Source organism: Astyanax mexicanus, chromosome 19 (assembly GCF_023375975.1).
Source record: "Astyanax mexicanus isolate ESR-SI-001 chromosome 19, AstMex3_surface, whole genome shotgun sequence".
Classification (NCBI taxonomy): domain Eukaryota; kingdom Metazoa; phylum Chordata; class Actinopteri; order Characiformes; family Acestrorhamphidae; genus Astyanax; species Astyanax mexicanus.
The window spans coordinates 23236809-23256989 of record NC_064426.1 but is presented as its reverse complement, the minus strand read 5'-3'; the positions used below and the strand labels follow the sequence as shown (position 1 = coordinate 23256989).

Sequence of the window (20181 nt, the reverse complement as noted above, 5' to 3'; positions counted from 1 at the left end):
CTGCTGGCTAGCTGGCCTAGCTGGAGTTAACTGCATAAACCCAGCGTGTTAGAAACACACGCACATGTTCTACACGTGTTTTTGTTTACAATTCAGGACTGGCCAGTCCCCTGTCTGTGTCACGCGCACAGTCCCCCGCTGTGTGTGTGCGTGTACAGTTGTGTGTGTGGTATGCGAGCGCTCTTGAAAACATTACGCTTATTTGTAAAATAAGCTTGGTTGACACACCGCCGTGTGTGGGTAACCTTAAACCCGGGTGTATATACGTGTATATACGTGTGTACTTACATAAAGTTCGAACTGTTTCCGGTAAAATAGACATATTTTGCCAGTGTTGATCTGATAAGGCCTTCGCGCAGGTCTGAGTCGCGGATCTCCGGCTCATGGACTCCGCGCTCCAGTTAAAACTGCCGGTTTTTGCGCGAAATCCGTAAAATCCTGCAGTACTGGACACTTCCACGTGCGTAAAAGAGTAGCTAACTTTTACGTAACACCACCCTGAGTGGCAGGAAGTTTATTGTGTGCGTGATTAAACTAACCACGCCAGGATGTAAATCCTCTTTGCTCATCTTGTGAAGTGTGTTGCTGCTGTGTTAAACTTTCGGACAGCCGTGCCCTTCTCCTCTGCTATTCACAGTCGACTGAGTCAGTCAAATCTGCTGACCAGGTCCCAGACCCAAGGGGCGGTCCTTAACGTGGCATCATCAGTGGGCGTGACCACTCCCACCAGTCGGCCTCTGCCACCATCTGGTGGACAGCCTGACTATTTACACTCAAACTCAAAGGGTGTTTTACTACCCCTCACCACTAGGGGGGGTACACTGCCACATCGCCATCTGGTGTTTGATTTGGTTAACTGCATACAGTGCAGAAAGGTGCATTTCATTTGTTTGACCACCAGAGGGAGCCACTTAGCCATATAGCTGTGTCGCCACCTGGTGTTGTACTTGTGTAATTGCTATCATCCTGTAGAGTGCATTTAGAGTTTCTGTCGCCAGAGGGTGCCAATTTCAAACAAACTTTTCGTTAAGTTAATAAAGGGAATTTGCATTGTGGTTTGGTTAAATGGTTTCTAAATAAGTAAACAAATAACTGCATTCATTTAATCGGTTTATATTAAATAGTTAAATTTAAGTTTCAGGTCTGCTCTCTCAAACATCACTCTTTATGTTACATTGAACCAAGCTAAATAGCTATCTCCATTGAGTAACTAATCACAACATAAAATAATTAACTGGTCATTTTAATCAATTTGATTAAGTAAAGTTAATTAAATTTTTGTTAATGAATTATTTTCAATTTAATTCAACCATCTTCAAATAAATTAAGCTTAATTATTGATCGATTAAGATCAATTATTAATAACTGATTGAAATTAATTAATTAATTAACCATAAAAAAAAAAAAAAAAAAAAAAAAAAAAAAAAAAAAAAAACCTATCCAGTTATCAGTTACTCAACCATATACCCAGCACACCTGTGCTTAATACATAGTTAAATTCTCCCATCCTGTACATAGTTAATAACTATACTCATATTTAGACATACTGTGTATAGTGGCCTACAGTTACTAAACTGTTCACTAGCACCACTGACAACAAATCTAACTATTCTTTTAAAATTAATCTACTAATTGTAACCTTAGGTCGCCCACTTTTACAGATTTTCTTCTTAGAAAAGGCACAATGCTAATTAACTCGTACATAAAATAAACTTGTTTGTCACCAAAATTGTTTGATTCCACGTGCTTTACGTAAATCAAAATGTGTGTCACTGAAAAAGCTCTTTTAGAGCTTACAGCTGGTTTACCCCCAGGACTTACCGTCCCAGTCCAACAAATGGACAGTGGGGGTCTCCATGCACTAATTGCCAAAAGCCTCAATGAGTGTGTATCTAAAATCCTTGAGGGCAAGCAACAAGTGGATCCGATTTCCCTAATACTGTGGAAACAACTGCTGTTGTCACAGGATCAACTTGCTGCTTCCTCCAAAACCATTCAAAATCTCCAAGCAGAGATTGTGACTTTAAATGATAGAGTTGCAGACCTAGAGAACAAAACTGTACAGTCTGAAATGAACCAAAGAGACCTCAAAACCGAAGTGCAGCTGCTTCAAAAGGAAGCCAACATAGCTACCCAACTTGCAGCTCAGTCACAGGAAAAACTAAAACATGCTATTGCAAGACAGGTTGAGCTACAAACTGAATTAGCACATGCTAACAATGCAGTCAAATTAACTCGAGACCAAACAGAGTTAACATTTGAGCTGATGATGGAGGGAGACTCCCCCATCAATCCAGCTGGTAAATCAGGAACCCATGGGGTTCCTGATCTTAAGCAACAACCATCCACAAATACATTCCCTCTAGTCTCCCTTAAAGGTGCTGAAGCGCCAGTAGAACCAAGGTTCACTCAGCGTTCCCAGCCACATGGGACCTCTGTGCAACCTCAAGCACCCTCTGATAGAGATTTGGACAAAATTGCGCGTAACATCCCACGCTTTGAACCAGAACCGGACGGTTCTAATGATGTCCACCAGTATCTTCGCGACATTGACTTCTTCTTACGCCGTTTCCCCAAGGCCACGGTACATGATAAAATCTACCTCATTAAGGTGTCCTCTAGTCGGGAAGTTGGACGTTTCATTGAGCGCCAACCACCCCAGGTTAAGAGAGATTATCCTGCTCTTTGCAAGGCTTTGGAGAATGAGTTCTCCAACCACCTTGTTCAAACCGGCCTTGCTGCAGCTCTTGCAATTAAGCAGAGACGCCAGGAAACACCCCTACAGTACTATCACCGCCTCAGGCTAGCTTATTTCGGCTATAGAAATGAGCCTGGAATGGAGGAAGAGGAAGTTTTCAAAACATTGTTCGTGAGAAACCTCCATCCCTCCACCAGTCGCTCTTTTGGAGTCGCAGCCTGCCCTCGTACGCTAACAAGCCGGCAGCTGCGTGATTTGGCTCTCAGAGGATTTGCTAAGTTCCAACAAAACATTAATAAAAAATCAGAGTCAAATGACGTCCTGATAATTAATGAGCAGTCCTCCCACGTCAAGCAAAAAGGGGCACACAAGGCTCCAATGCCACCTAAGACCCAGTTAAACCACAAAAACCAGAGAGTGTTCCACTCTTGGCGTCGCTCGTCCCTACATTGGGCCAAGCAAAGTGACCAAAAGCCCTCCTATCGAAGGAAAGGTAGGATAAAACGCAGTTGGAATGGCAAACACTCACAGCACCATGCTCGAGCACAGAGCTCCAGCAAACTTCAATCTCCGCTCAGGAGAAAGAGCCCAAAGCACCACAAACGTTGGTGTCCACCTAAAGGGCACAAGCATGAGAGATATCCAACTAACCTGAGCACTAAAGACGGCAGTCTGCTCAGACAATTTCGTGACGAAATACGCAAGCAGGACAATGCTGAATCTGAATTCTTGCCAATTGTCCAAGCTCCTGATCAACCTGCTTGGGGGGGTGCGAAATCCATCCACCCCAATGCAGCCTGGGTTGTACAGCCAGACGCTGAAAACAACCACACTGAGGAAGCTTCTTCCCTCAGCCTGGAGGATCCACCACCTAAACATTTCTTGGGTTTCTTAACCGAGAAAGGTTCAACACCAAAATTCTACCTAGCCACCTGGCTGGAAGATGTGTTCGGGTATGAAGCTCTTTTGGACACGGGGTCAGACATTTCTTTGATGTCAAATTCACTTTTTGACCAGGTGAGGGCGACAGCCCGCCGAAACAACAAAGAGATACCTCTGAAAAAGTGTGCTCTTCATCTTCAACCATATTCGCACACTGGTATCACTCTGCATTCTGTAGCCCTGGTGCACGTTACCATCGGTCCAATGAGCCTCACCCATCCAATTCACATTTCTCCGTTGGAGAACGTCCCATTGCTCTTTGGCAAAGACCTCCTTGACCGGGTCAAACCATTGATTGACTTTCAGCATCGTAGAATCTGGGCACAGGTTTGCGAACCCCTGCCCTGTCCTAAGGCACAGGATAGAGTTCAATGCTATCATGTTGCTAGCAACATTGAGCCACACAAGCTCATTGAACCTTCAAATTCCACGGGAATCAATGAGAAGCTCATGGTCAGGGTTCTGAAACCACCATCCTCAGAATCCCCTAGCATGATTCTAAAACAAAACACCTGTTCATGGGCATCGACTCCCTCTACGGCTGTAGATGGGTACAACCCAAAAGCTGGAAAGTCATTCACTCGTAACACAACGGTCAACGGTGAAATCTTTGTTCCAGGGGCTGACAAGTCAGCTGTTCACAGACCACCTGCAGGTTCCTTGCCACGGACTAACTGTGATCCTCTGTTCGTGCACCAAAAGGATTGTTCTCTTCTTGTTCCTGCACCAGTGGTTCCAGACAAACACAGTCCCTTGGATTCTTATGAAGGTAAAAACATTCCCACCATCTACACAGATGGATGTGCTTTTCGGAATGCTCAAATCAAATGGAAAGTTGACATGACAATTGGTGCATGTGACAACACTTCTTTCAGAACACTGGCATTTCACCTTGATCCACTTGCCACTTACTGTGCGTCTTTCAGGATGCTCAAGGGCCTGTTTGTTTATGCCCCAGATACACACGCTTCATCTTCATTCGTGGTGCCTCAGCGCCATGGGGGGGAGAGCCTGGCCCAGGCCCTCGATCACCCATGGGTGGACCACAAAATGATGGGGGAAACACACCGAGCATTCCCACAATTGACATATCTGCCACTTGTTGGAAAAAAGCTAGTGTGTTTTCAGCCCCAATCTTCAGAAGATCTGTGTGGTATATGGCCAATTCCACAAATGGATTGGGTCGAAAGACTCATGAAATTTGTCCGAAGGAACAAACATCTCATCACTGTGGCAGGTGCATTTGCCAGATGGGGGGGACGTCCCCCAGACCCTATTGAAATGGCTCAGGCCACAACTTTTTCGCTGAACCACACTTTCTCAGGTGTTGGTATATCTCACCGTTCTAGCGGTGAACTGCGGAAACACCCAAAACTGGGAAAAAGCACGCTTGGATACCAACCATTGTGCTACACTGCTGACAAGCTACTGGTGAGGTCCCAACACAGCACTGGCAAAACAATTCGCGAGCTCAGGTCTCATTGGTTTGGTCCTCAGGCAAAGGCAGACAAACTGCCTCGCATCTGGAACCAAATCCCGCATCGTCAGTGTTTTATTAAACTGATTCTCAAACAAGTTCACTGTAACCCAATTAAACTATGCAAAAGCCTCATGGGACAAGTCGGGACCAATAATGCCCTAGGTTAAATCATAATACTGGGCCAAATACTTAGACACACTGAGTGTTCATTGTCCACCATATTCTGACCTGACGCAATTGTTAAATTGAGAAAGTACCACACATTCACTGTCTGAAACTCACCTATCCAAGTAGCATAACTCACAACAAATTGGATATTTTGTTAAACCTAGTGTTTGAATCACCATTTCAAACCATTAGCATAACAGTATAATAAATACGTGGAGAAGGGGGGGTGCCAATTTTTTTTTTTTCTTCTTCTCTCTCTTCAGGTGCCCAAAACATATTTTGTTTCCCTTCTGACTATGTTTGCTCCGCTATATTGTTCTCAATTGTTGACTAAGTAGTGGCTAATTATTGAAGCATACCTTATGGGTAGGTTGTCTTGATAAAGTTATAAAGGAACAAATAGCTAGCAAACTATTTGTGATCCTTTCATATGCTTGTTGCCACACTATCACATTAAATTAACTATTCTATCCAGAACCAAAAGCCAATAGCTACAACAAAAAAACTGATCATCAGAGAAATCTATTAGACCAAAAACTCTGTCAGCTACCTTGTAGTAGATTGTCTTAAGAAAGCATGACCAACAAGACACCAATTGCATGAAAGATGTACCCTAACATGCTCTGTCTACAGAAATCCACGTTGACATCGACCGATGACCCAACGTCCAGTGGCCCATCGATCGATGGGGGGGGAATGTAGTGGATTAACCAGAGGATTTCTTCATTGCTTACACACAGACACACACACTACCCCCACTTTACGGCCTATAAGGAAACTTCGAACCCAGAACACTCTAAAAAAAACCTTGGAGTAATCTTTTCCAAACAACCTTAAATTTCAAAATGACATTTACTGACTATTTCTTCACTCAGCCTCGCTCAAGACTCCTAAATGCGAGTTTAGGGTAAAATTCTGTTTACATTCCTCCAAGTCATAAACCTCGGAGTTAATGTAAACATTTGGAACATTTGCAACACCATCACTAGGACGGGACTGCGGACTTAAGAGAGTGTCAAAACTTAATTAATGCCTTGGAAATTGTTAATTCACCAAATGTTGTACCAATTTAGGGGTTTGTGCCTAGTTATTTCTGCAATCACTTAGAAATAAGATTAATGAAATTAAGAGAAATGTTCTAAGCTTGGGATTCCATTTTCAACATTGCAGGCTCAAATTCTGTGGGGTGCAGATAAGATCACCTTCCCCCACCATCGTAAATTCCGACGCCAACCGCTTATCTAAACACAGCAGAGGGAGAGGAATTTCTCACTCAGAAGATTTTGCTTAAAATACATCTATATTGACTATATAAAAAATGTGTTTTATAGAATGTTTACTAAATAATGGTATATGTGTCTGGTATATGGTATATGTGTTTGGATGTGTCCTGATTAAATTCTCCTACACATTCAAGTCTGAATCAACAAGGTTTAACTAGCATTTGATAATCTAGCTTTATTTGGTTATCAGTGGTTTAACCATGTATTATCTTTTAAGTGATTTAATTGGGTTTAAATAATAACATGTCTCTTGATCTCTTTCCATCTTTCCATCCATTGATGTATTTCTAAGATTATCTTGAATATTACAAAACTGTTTGTGGGCAAAATATATATATATTACATTTATTGTGATTCAATTGTAAGATTGTTGTTTCCTGAATTTATCCTCACAAACTGGTATGCTGAAGAATGTATTTTGATCCACTGTTTAGTTGAGTTTTCTTTTGGTTTGGTCTATTAGAAAAATAGACCACTAGCTGAAGCATGTTGACCATGTGAGGGGGGGGTTTTATGGCCCTTTGTGCATAAGATCTTCCCTGCCAAAGTTTGAAATTGCTCCTAGACCAATCAAAACAAAGACATTTGGGCCACAGGGCCAATCATAGCTCGAGGGCCAAACAGGCCACAGAGTCTAATAGTTAAACTGGGCAGACACAGTTCAGTTGCCAGTTGAGTTTTGGGAGTTCAGGTCAGAGCAGTTGGAGGAGAGAGGTTAGGGAGCCCAGAGATGGATAAAGGATAGACTGTTAGTTTAGTCATCTTAAGTTAGTTTTCTTAGACTAGTGCATGTAATCTTCAAGTATATTAATATTAGCTATCCTAGTTAAAATATCTAAGGTTATTTTACAATCTACGAAGCCAAGCATTATTCCATCTAAGTTTAGCTAAAGTACAGCTGAAAAGGAGATCCGCCAGATCCAACCCAGAAACCTGCGGTCCGGAGGCCACCAGCAAGCCAGCTGAGAGCGAAGGGATTTCCCTGTGGGTTCTCATGGGGCTCCGTGCTGACACAGGAAGTCAAGCCACCCTGCAGACCGGCTCACGTGATCCTTTTTCGGGGTGAAGCATCAGACGACCAACCAAGGCCCACTTCAACAACTCAGAGTAAGGCAGAGCTGGGTTTAATCTTTCGGCAGATGGTGTCTGTTGGTCATGGTTTGGTCGGGTCTTTAATAGAGCGTCTTTAGTATAGATGACTCATTTTGAGTGGCTTGGTTGGAAATAAGAATTGGTTTCGTAGACTTAAAATGCCTTAGACCCTTATTTAGAAATACTCACTTAATAGTTATATTAATCTTTATTCCTTTCATATCAGCATTATAACGTGTTTGTCTTTTATTTCTCATTTATCATTCTACACTATGATTTGATAGCTAATGGCTACATTTATGACTTTTTAATGAATTATTTACTCATATCTGTGTGATTTAATAAATACTTTTATTTTACAAAACCTGTCATTTCAGTGTGTTTTTCTGGATAACTTGGTTATGAAAATTTCTGTCACCTGTAGAAACCACACCCTGAGATGTCTTGTGTTATTAATTAATTTGATTAATTAATTAATTAATTAATTAATCTAATTAAATTAATTTAATAACTGGCGCCCAATTAAAAAATATTTCAACATCTCAATTAGCACCAGGTATTAAACCACTGAGCCCGCTACAAATGCAACGACAAACTGTGAGACTTCCCCGTAAATTCTGTAATGGTCAATGCAGAAAAGTAAAATAACACTGTTATCAGAATCCCCCTCAAGGGGGCCCCTCCCTCTAGTTACTGATAGTAGCCAGCCAACCAGGTTCATGATTCCTGCAGCCAGCAAAATATGAACCTTCAGCAACCATGAAGGAAGTTATTCATGAAGGAGTTATCCATCAGAAGGCCAGAAAAGAAAGAAACATGATGTGTTACGACACTTAGCTGATGCTTTAATCCAAAAGGATTTTTTATGTTTATTCCTATTACAGATTTGGGCCAATGTAGTGTTAGGAGTCTTGCCCAAGGACTCTTATTAGTATAGCACAGCATAGTTACCCAGACCTGGAATTGAACGGTACAGTGTTTTTGTTAAAGTGCTAAAACTATGTTATAATATGTGAGTTCTGTAAATCAGCAAATACAAGCATCGTCTCATCTTAACGTTGAAAATCCACATGTTCTGTTCTCTAATATATACCAGAATCAGGTTGTAGCTCACTGTGCTAAATTGTATATCTGAATGTTTATTGCTCTTACCCAGTGCAGCCTTGTCCACGAAGCGCAGCTCTGAATGGAAGGAGGCCAGATCAGGATATTTCTCCTGCACCATGCTCACTATGAAGTTCAGCAAGGTCTGAGAGCGATCTGTGGATTTGGTTTCCAGCAGCTGAGAGAGAGAGAGAGAGAGAGAGAGAGAGGAAAAAAGACTATAAGATTAAGAACACTCACTTAAAAACCCACTGATCTTGGGGTCAAACTGGTGTCAATGATAAATACAGTACCAAGCAGGCACTGGACTTCAGTTTGATGTCAGAAGGATATTGGAAGTTGGTTGATGTTTAAACCAGGCGTATATCTTACAAACATTGGTTTTTAACATCAATATGACATTGGAATATGACATTTTATTGAGATTTTAACTGATCTGAACTATCATTGCTGGTGGCCAACAGGGTTAACATGTCTTACAAGGTGGCCAGTAATTGATAGTACCATCTATCAACAATGTATAAATATCAATATGCCTAATTTTATTGTCATAGTAACACTGAAACACAATAGTCAGAATCCAAAACATCAGACCCTCTTACCAAATCAAGGCTCTGTAGACGGAAGCCATAGGCTGCTCCTCTCTTGCTGCTGTTCATGTAATTCCCAAAGGCCAGGATGACCTGAAAGAGAGATATTCAACCATAAATTGTCCACGAAATAAAAAAGACTGAAAGTGGGTGGAGCCTACAACACTCCATTAATGATGTATTATTGGTAATGTGACAGAAAGCCCTCCCCTATCAAACACTTACTTCTAAAATCTTCTTCAACTTGGTGGAGGACTTGAGAGAAATGGAGGCAGCGATAATGGAGTCCAGTTGCTGTGGGAAAGATTACGAAAACAGTGATGTTAATTTACAGTCCAAACATCCATATAAGTCTGTTTAACGGGTTGCAGTGCACACATTCACTACTGCAATGGGAACGTTAGTCAGCACTGACCGGCTGCAGTCGCTTGATGGTATCTGAGAAGTTGCCCATGAAGGTGAGTGTGTTGATTCGTTGAGAAAGTCGCTTAATTTTGCCAAAGCTTATCATGAAACGGTCCTCCTCAGCCAGGTCCTCTAGGGAGCGTCCCTCTTTCTCGTAGTTCTGCAACAGCTTCATTTCATAATCGGATGGGATGAAACGTTCCAGAAGCTCCAGGAAGTCCAAGCTCAGAGCCTGCTGGTCGTACCTGAAAAAGAAAAAAATATTCAAAGAAAGTCTCCTTATTTGACTGTTACACAATGGTCTTGACTCATGCCCTCAAGATCTACATTACCCAGACTACAACTAGAGAAAGCTTTTATCAGCTACATCAGGACAACATGGCCATAAAGGCTAAAAAGGTTAAAAGCTACTCTCACCAGTCAGGGAAGTGGCAAAGTGTAGGAAGAACCATAAAAACTTTTGCTGCAGGAATCCACCAAAAGACAGAGGCTAGGCAACAGCACATGCTGTAAACCTTTTAAGAAAGTGGGTAACCATGCTAAGCTAAAAGTTAAACTGAGAAGACTAAAACCTCTTCAGTTAAGAAAATGCACTACACCTGGAAACTATCTGGTAAGAGTTGGAAATAACTATGATGCTCTTGTTATGGTCCTAAAAACAAAGAAAAGCAATGTATGCTGTACTATGCTTCATAGCACATTAGAGCTGTCAGAGTAAAGTAACTTTACCAATATAAGCAAAGCTTTTCCTTTTTTTCTTCATGAAAGAAAATCAGTGAGCCCTACCTTACACTCTGCGCAAGGTGCATTGCAATGATCATTGCTATCTTACACCCCGGCAACAAAATACTAAATAAAATAACATTAGTTTTCCTGTAGCCTGTGACCTGCACAGGTCAGTTTTCTCTACTAAAAAGCACAGAAGCGATGCACTGTTAAAATACCAATTCGCCAAAGTTAGAGCGCACCTGACCCTTAAAGGCAATAGCAATTGATATGCTGATTATTTCTGGTTTATTTTACATTACACTCAAACACACCCATGATTTACTACGAGATTTAGACAAGCTTTTTGCACATTTCGTGCTGCATAAGGTTTATTGTACCCATTATTACGATAGCAAAAGACACACTGACACGCCCTAAATCAAGCTGCATGGTGCGTGATAGATAACTTGTCTATAGATCACTAAAATAGGGGCCATATTTTGTGTTTTATTGCTAGATAAAAAAAAACAGAAATAGAAATATAGAAATATGTTTGCAACAACCAAAACCACACAATTACTATCTATACACCAAACAACATCTAAGAATAGTCGTATTGTGTTTTTCAGAAAAACATGAGTCATTTTAAAAAAGAAAATAAAAGGAAAATGTATTTCAAGCTCTCTCTTCTTATTAAAGGATCAAGATTTAGGCATAATGTTTCTCTATAAAACTATCCAACATGTTGAAGCCATTCAATGCTTACACTGTCTCTTCCATTTTTGTGTGTACACATATTTTTACCCTTATGAAGGGCTTAAAAAATCAGCCGATGAATTGAATAATTTGCTTTAGTAGGGCAAAAACATAAGAATGTCCATATTAAACTGTGTTTAAATGCTGTACGTACGTTTCAATGGCAGTGCAGATTTTGTCAGGGCTCATGCAGGCCTTGCGGAGGGTGATCGCCAGGTTCTTAGCCTTGTTGGCCTCCAGAAGGGACACTTTAGTTGGAGCCTTTTTAGCTTTTACCTTCAGCTTGGAAAGGTCTGCTGGAGGACCCTGCGCTTTCGTCTTAAAGTTTTCTGCAAACAAGTCCATATTCAACTCCTGGGAAGTAAAAAAATAGAGGAAGAGGAAGTAAGGATCAGTTTATGAATGTTTCAACAGCTTACTACATATGTGTTGTTATTTATTAGTTATTGTTTGTTATTTGCTTAATCAACATATTTTTGTTTATTTTAGGGCTGGGGCGACGCATCGACATAATCGACGTCATCGATTACAAAAATACATCGATTTGCATAACGTGCGTCGGCGCGTCGTAAACATGGCGGCGCCTGTGGAGAGCATTAGAGGTTAGATCGGGCCCAAAAATTCCAACTGGCTGTTTTCGGGCTGTTTTAATGAGCGAAATATGATCAGAATTATGTTAATTAACACGGTAACATAGAAGCATAGAACTATTATTTAATTAAAATGATTTTTAAGAACAGCTAAACACAGTTCTGCAAGTCAAACGCGGAGGAGTTCACGTGCGAGAGACACAGAGAGAGAGAGAGAGAGAGAGATTTGCTTGTTCTACTCACAGGTGAAGGTTCTCTTTGATCTCCTCGTGCTCATATTCTAGTCCCATTCATAATTCTGCAGCTCCCTCAGTGTTTTCTGCCGTATTTTGCGGCTAGCGCGAGCGCTTACAACTGACACCGCGGACCGCGAGGTGCCGCCGCGTTTGTGCCGAATCCGACTCTCTGCTGAATCTGACTCCCGCTTCGCGGACAGAATCGGCACAACACCCCCGCTGTAGAACTGCGGTAGTGAAAACAGCGCTTATAAATAAATTAGTTTAGTTTCACTTTCAGTTTTCGTTATTTTTTTTTAAATAGAAATATAATTAAAAAACAGACGCCTACATCTCGGACTATTTTCTGGAGCCCGGGTCGGATTTACGGGCGGGCCTCGGGTCATGTCGGGTTCGGGCAGAGAATCTAAGCTCTAGAGAGCTTGGACTCCGGAGAGCAATCTCCAGCTACAAAAAAACGCCAGCGGGCATCTAAAGTTTGGGAGCATTTCACGCAAAAGGGCAACAATGTGGTCCTCTGCCATACGTGCAAAAGGAGCACTTGAAGCGCAAACATCCAGGAGCACTATGTCAACAGAGTCACACAGTAAGTTACCGTTTACATCAGGGTCTCCGCGGGTGTCCTTAAAAAGACTTAAGGCTGTCTACCAAAGGTTTTAAACCTGCCACAGGCAGAAATTATACATTTTTGGTTTATATTTGTGCATGGCATTTCGCAGTTTCCAGAAACAGTAGCATTATTCATAAGTTCAGGTGTTTAGCTAAGCTAGCTGCCTTAAGTTATTTTAGCTAGCGCCGTCGGCGCTGCGGTGTCACACCGTTTTCTGTCACCGTCGGAATTTTGTGACCAGTGCTCACGGTTATGAGCGTTCATTGGCAAAACGGAAGCTTTCTATACCTACACCTTACCCTCAGCCCTAAACTGAACCGTTTTGGCCAGTCGGGGTAAACATTAGAAACGAACACGTTTCGAATCGGCCAGTGCTCACGGTCTGCTGAGAACTACTTGCCAGTGGTCACAAAATCTAGCGGTCACAGAAAACAGTGCAACACACGGTTGTGGTGTATGGGAGCTTATCCATTTTTAGCGTTATAGATCTAAACAACGTGTTGTACATGTAAGTGATTATAAGTGTGGGGTTTGGTTTAGTAGGCTTGTGTTGTTGTTGTTGTTATATATAAATATAGTAATTTATCGTTTGCTTTAAAACGTAAAATAATTATTTAAATATGTTTCTCAATGAATAGATTAGTCGACTAATCGAAAAAAATAATCGTTAGAATAATCGTTTAAAAAATAATCGTTAGGGACAGCCCTAGTTTATTTTCCCAAGCTCAAAACCACTTTCAAAACCAGTGACAAATGTTAAATGTTAAATGTTAAACCAAGGACATCAGCAGATATCACAACTGGTACTACATTAAAAGTGAAACTCATTAGCCTAAAAACAGCCAGTGTTGTATGTATTATATTGAGCACTGCACACCAACACAAAAAAGAAAACTCATGCCAAATGTAATGCATGGTGGAGGGAGCATCATGTTTTAAGATGGATTTGCTGGATTAGTGCCTAAATCAAAAGCATGAACAGTGCTACAGACTGAAAGGTATGAGGAAAGAAAATAACAACTAAACGGAACAGCTTTTCAACATTTAGACTGATAAGGCTAAAGACATACACACTAAGAAAAGTAAGTACAGATTTGTACTTAAAAGGGTACAAAGCTTGTCGCTGAGGCTGTACCTTATATTGAGGTACAAAAAAGTACCTTTCAGTGAAAGTACTTTTTTGTACCCGTGGTTTTTGTGCCAGTAAAGATTATAAACATTATAAACATTATCATCAACTAAATATGGCTCAGAAACTTGATGATCCAAAATTATCTGGCTTTCAAATATAAAATGTGCAATTAAAATATATATTGTTTATTAGTACAGTGATGCAGGATACAGAATGTACCCTTTGGCTGGTTAAATGGTACAAATTTGTACTTATTGCTGTTAGAAATTACTTTGTACTTCAGAGGGAACAAATCTGGCCCTGTAAAGACCAATATTGTACCTTTGAGGGTACAATTATGAAGAGTGTACCTCTGTTTTTTAGAGTGTACTGTACATTTTCCCAGGCTAATAAAGCACATTTAACTGAATGAATCTACGAAATAAGAGATGTTGAGTAAGAAAGCAGATTTAAATGGCAAAAAGAGCATGCAATTATGTCATTTTACACATGACATACCCCAAAGCACATAATATAGAAATGAATATCTCCCAAGAGATGATTTTAGAGTCCTATTTTCTGTTTGTGCAGGTCTTACCTCGAACAGATGCTCATCATTCAGCTCATTAAACACTGTTCCTTCCACTTGGTTGGGCTTCAGAGCCTGCCAGTTCAGCTGCGGCATGCGGAACTTCGTCTGAATGGGTTTACGAGTCTTAGCACCTGGAGAAAACACTTAGAATTAGGACCGAATGTGTGTGATCAAGTTTAAATGTGCAGTTACGGCACATTGAAATGTTTAAAATCACTTGTCCCATTAAGGATATCACCATTCACAGCAGTGCAGGAATTTACTGAAAGACTGGGACCAGGGCAGTGCCACAAATCCAAGCCTCTTCAAACTTTATAGCATGGTACTGTACTCAGGCAACAAACCACATTTTTTATTATTACACTGTCCTTTTTCAGTGAATTTTGATATGTCTTCTGGAGGTGAAGCAATTGAAAAATTCTGTAGCTAAATCTACATTCAACACATTGCCATCAATTAGTGTTCTTCTTTTACTTTTTTAAACATCTACATGAATAACAAATATGTATATGTGCATGAGCATGTAAAGAGTTAAATTTAGCAATTAAAAGATATTTTGCTTTCCATAACTTACTAAAATAGTAAAAATATTTGTAACCTCAGGGAAACATTTTTTAGTTTGGGCAATTATAGATTCTCATCTGTGGTACTCGATATTCAGTGTGTTTCCAGGCTCCAACACACCTGTTTTAAATGACGAGCTTGTTGTTATGTAGCAGCTTCTAACAGTACTTATTACATAGCTACTCAGGTATAATGGAGCAGGGATGGGGGTCCCTGGAACCAGAGTTGAGAATGAACTTTTAAAAACTTAAAAGATGAAATAATTTTTCTCAATTTTTTTATCATGCCATAAGGGACAAAGTTAGTGGGTAACTATGCTAAGCTTAATGCTAGTGAGCAGACTCTACTACAATCTCTTCAGTTAGCGCACTGTGAGAACTAAACAATGAAAAGATCCAGAGAGGACTGCAACTCTAGTAAATCTAGTAAGACTTGGGGATAACAGCAATATTTATGCATTGATATATTTAAGCTGTCCAGTGTTGCAAACCAACCAATAAAATCAGATATCATCATTTGTAATGATGATATATTTATTAGTGATAGAAATATTAGATTTTATTGGGGAAAACCAAGGAAGTGTTGCAATCCGGCGAAGACATTCTAGGAAACCCTTGTTGTATATGGTTGAGCATTGTTCTGCTGAAAAATGACAGTTGGAAGCCCTTTTATGAAAGGCAACACGTGGCCATAGAATTTCTTGCACATAGCATTAAGCTGTTAGTGTCTGTAGTGTCGTATCGCTACTAGGGGTGACTGACTGTCATATGTGATGGATCCTCAGATCATCACTTCAGCATCTGGGGCAGTGTTGTCACTCCATACTAAAAGCAGGTTTAAAGCCCTAAGTATGGGGCATCTACAGCTCTGAAAAAATTTAAGAGACCACTTTAGTTTCTGAATCAGTTTCTCTGATTTTGCTATTTATAGGTAGATGTTTGAGTAAAATAACCATTGTTGTTTTATTTTATAAACATTCCTCCCAAATTCCAAAAAAATATATTTTTATTTAGAGCATTTATTTGCAAAAAATGAGAAATGGCCGAAATAACAAAAAAGATGCAGAGCTTTCAGACCTTAAATAATGCAAAGAAAACAAGTTCTTATTCATAAAGTTTTAAGAGTTCTGAAATCAAAATTTTGTGGAATAACCCTGATTTTTAATCACAGTTTTTAATACATGTTAGAATGTTCTCCTCCACCAGTCTTACTTTTTTGGATAACTCAAAAATTCAAGCAGTTCAGCTTGGTTTGATGGCTTGTGATCATCCATCTCTCTTTTGATTATATTCCAGAGGTTTTACAGTTACAGATTACAGTTTGTATCAGTCAAGGTATTTCCATTTATAATGATGCAACAAAAAAGGCAATGATGGCTGGCTGACAGAAAAGTAGATGGTGGGCAAATTATTGAATTATTAAATTGACTTTCCTGCTTGTTTCAGTGCCATAATGTCTCTCATATCAATCTCCAATTCTGTCAACTGGGCAAAATCTCTTTGGGTGCATCATAGAGCTATGCATAGTAGTGTTTCACCAAGACATACACTACCCAAGTGTAGCCTTTTTATAGAGCCTTTTAAAGGGTCTGCAGGGGGACCCTTTATGCCCTTATGTGACAAAACCATGTATTTTACCAAACCAAACCTGTAATTTACCATTTATATACTGTATCTGCCTGAGACATAACTGCATGAGATATTTTGCAATCAGTGGAACATCGTTTGTCAATATATGGAAAAAATGTGTAAAAAGTTGTAAAAAGTTGTAAATAGGCTTATTAAACTGCATATGAGCTACTCTACAGATTTCTGTATTTTCCCTGCTTTTACACAGCAGTAAGGGTTATATTATACACCATCAGTATCATATGATAACAGTGTTTACCAGTGTCAGCCCCCAGGGCAGGCGGAGCTCCAGGAGGAGGAGGAGGTCCAAAGCCAGGTGGGGGTGGAGGGGGAGGTGGTCCTCCTCCTGGTGGAGGAGGAGGTGGAGGAGGGAGAGGAACATCAGACCCTGGAGGAGGTGGCGGAGGTGGGGGAGGAGGTGGTACTGAGACTCCACATGGCTCTGTAGACCCAGGCAGGGGAGGTGGAGGAGGAGGTGGAGGAGGTGCTGGAGCAGGAGCAGCTGCACTGGCCGGTCCAGAGTCTGTTAGGATGAAATTAAGTTAAGTTTATGTCAGATGATCAAAGAATTTCCATATACAGTATATGTCCAAAAGTTTGTGGACACACTTTCTAGTGAAAGTATTCATACTCATTTGTACCTGTTTGAGTGACAGCTGTCTCGGCCGGTACTTGTACAGTCTGCACTATGGTCACAGGGATGACCTCAATATCCAGACACCCAGAAGCTGTTTTTTCCAGCCGGACCAAACCTTTATCCTGGAGCTCTCTCAGTTTCAGCTCCAGCTTGGAGTCTCTCTCCTTCTCTTTCATTGGATCTATCTCTCTTTCTACTTGAGGAGAGTGGCAGATCCTCTCAAGCTCCTTTTCTCGCTCTCTCTCTATCTCACGCTCTCGCTCCCTCTGCTGCAGAGTGCTCACCTGAGCACAGGACTCCCGCAAACTCTCCTGTGGAACACAAATAAAAAAAAGGTTTTTGTTATAACTGGCCGTAACTTGGGAAGAAAATTTGAGTAAAGAGTAAATGACATTGAAAAAAAACTATTGAAACATATACTGTATGTATATATTATACATAAATACAGTTGCAAGAAAAAGTATGTGAACCCTTTGGGATTACTTGGATTTCTGCATAAATTGGTCATTAAATGTGTTCTGATCTTTATCCAAGTTACCACAATAGACAAACACAATGTGCTTAAACTAATACCACACAAACAATTATATGTTTGCATGGTTTTAATGAACACAACATGTTAATATTCACAGTGAGGGGGGAAAAAGTATGTGAACCTTTGGATTTAATAACTGGTTGACCCTCCTTTGGCAGCAAAAACCCCAACCAAATGTTTCCTGTAGTTGTAGATCAGACCTGTTTAATGGTCAGGAGGAATTTTGGATCATTCCTCTTCACTAAACTGTTTCAATTCAGCAATATTGTTGGGATATCTGGTGTGAATCGCTCTCTTGAGGTCTTGAGGCCACAGCATCTCAATTGGGTTGAGGTCAGGACTCTCCAGAAGGTGTATTTTCTTCCGTTAAAGCCATTTGGTTTTTAATTTACTTCTGTGTTTTGGGTCATTGACCTGTTGCATCATCTATTCTCTAATGAGCCTCAGTTGCTAGACAGATGGTCTTAAGTTTTCCAGCAAAATTTCTTGGTTAACTTGAGGCCCTGAGGCAGCAAATCAGCCTCAAACCTTGATGCCCCCTCCACCATATTTCACAGTTGGGATGAGGTTTTAATCATGGCTTGCTGTGCCTTTTTTTCTCCAGACATATCGTTCTGTGTTTCCTTCCAAAAATGTCACTGTGTTTATTAAAACACCGTCAAAATTCATCATCAGAGTCTAATAATATTTATCGTTGCCTTCATATCGACACCTGGTTTGGTAAATCAGTCCATAATGATGTTACTGTAAATCAGGTGAGCTGGTGATAGAATTGAACACATCCACATGAAATCTGGAATGCTGGAAAACTTCAAACTAGTTCACACAGTATCTACTACTTTCTTCAGAACGAGAAATTCTTGTTTTTTTTTACTGTATAACTGATAACTGATTTTATTATTTAACAGAATCTGTACCTTTAGAATCTGAATAAGATCTGGTGTTTATTACCTTCAGTAGAGCAGACTCTTTCGTGGCCTGCATGAGTTGCTGCTCCAGTTCATTCACTTTCTCCATCTCTCCATTCTCATAGTCCTGCAGCCTCGCATTCAGCTACACACACAATCACACACACCAACACCAAGCGTAAAACAAACAAAAAAAACCACTGTTGAACTAATGAGATACATCAGTCTAGAAAACAGAAACTCATATGTTTTATACTAAACTTGTTTAACCGGCTTAAAATTATTTGTATTCTTAATTTTAAAAACATAAAAGCTGCATATAATTCTAAAACAGCAATTGTGTGTATTTTACCTGTGCATTAAGGTCCTGTAACTCCTCCACGTGGTCCAAAACTCCTCCTTTATTCTCCGCCTCCTCCAGCAGAGCACCCACGTCTATCACATTGTCCAAGTAGGCCTGAATCTGGACCTTAAGATTATCACTTTCTGTCAGCTTCAGTGTCTGAAAACATACACACATACATACATGGTTAAAAAACAACCTTGTCCGTGTGAAAATGCATACATTTACTTTGTGTAAGAAGAATATGATCCAATAAAGCTGAAAAAAATCATAAACTTTTTGCGAGTCCTTTGCGAAGTATTGCCAACACTTGTATTGTTGCATACTGAGTGCTCTTTCCTGTGTTTTCCTGAGTGGCTTCTTTATTAAACCTTTTATATCTGCAAGCAACCTTTCATATCTGTTGACATTTTGTTTGTGCTTCATGCATCATAGTTCCATGTTTCACACATTAACTACTGCAGTGCATCAATCAGCAAAGGCAGCAGAGATCCTCTTTTATACAGTGATAGATACATGATAGCCCACATAATGTATCAGTTCCACATACAGATCCATTTTACTATGATCAACATGGACAAGCAGCTCACCAATGACATCTAAGTATCATCTAACAAATTCTAGGCAAATTCTAACCAGCAAAAGGTAACCAAGGAAGTAAGTGGTGGAGCTGCCTCGAATCGGAATCCGTCTTTTAAATAGTGGTTCTCTACTTATTGATTGATTTTTATTTCTACTATCTAGTCTATGTTGGAAAGATGCTCGCTAGCTGATCCCTGCCTTCGCTGGATCAGGCCCTTCTTGCTGGGTGAATTTAATAGTGTTTGACACAATCCTCATCCTCCTTTCTTTTTCGTTCCTTTCTATATTTTTTCATGTGTATCTTTCACATGTATTTAGTCTTTTCTCTTTTGTTTTGTATCAGTGCTGCCCAGCCTGGCTCTTGACTACTCTGCTTTCTTCTGTGATGTTGTCCTGCTCTGGATCCCTACATTAAATAGCTCCCACCACACTTGTGCACACAGCTGTGCATATGGCTGTTTAACCTGCACAGCCTTCCACATCAAAACGGTAAGTGTCCAAAAAACACTCACATTCTCATAGTTCGTAACCAGTGATTGGTGTGGCGTAGTGAATAACACCACTATCTGCCATTGAGCTAACAAATCATGTTGGAGACTGTGGTTCAATTCCCGTTTAC

General features: G+C 40.3%; 1 protein-coding gene across 1 annotated transcript in view; it reads right to left on the bottom strand.

Moving 5' to 3' along the window:
- The window catches only part of fmnl1a (formin-like 1a), a 52932-nt gene that overhangs the window by 9170 nt on the left and 23581 nt on the right, over positions 1-20181 (bottom strand). The window contains exons 12-21 of the mRNA XM_007229950.4: positions 18990-19139; positions 18681-18782; positions 17199-17505; positions 16817-17080; positions 14372-14496; positions 11381-11580; positions 9773-10007; positions 9583-9651; positions 9370-9450; positions 8816-8945 (exon numbers count right to left, since the gene is read on the bottom strand). Of these exons, the coding sequence (XP_007230012.3) occupies positions 8816-8945; positions 9370-9450; positions 9583-9651; positions 9773-10007; positions 11381-11580; positions 14372-14496; positions 16817-17080; positions 17199-17505; positions 18681-18782; positions 18990-19139 (1663 nt within the window). The remainder of the gene's footprint in view (positions 1-8815; positions 8946-9369; positions 9451-9582; positions 9652-9772; positions 10008-11380; positions 11581-14371; positions 14497-16816; positions 17081-17198; positions 17506-18680; positions 18783-18989; positions 19140-20181) is intronic.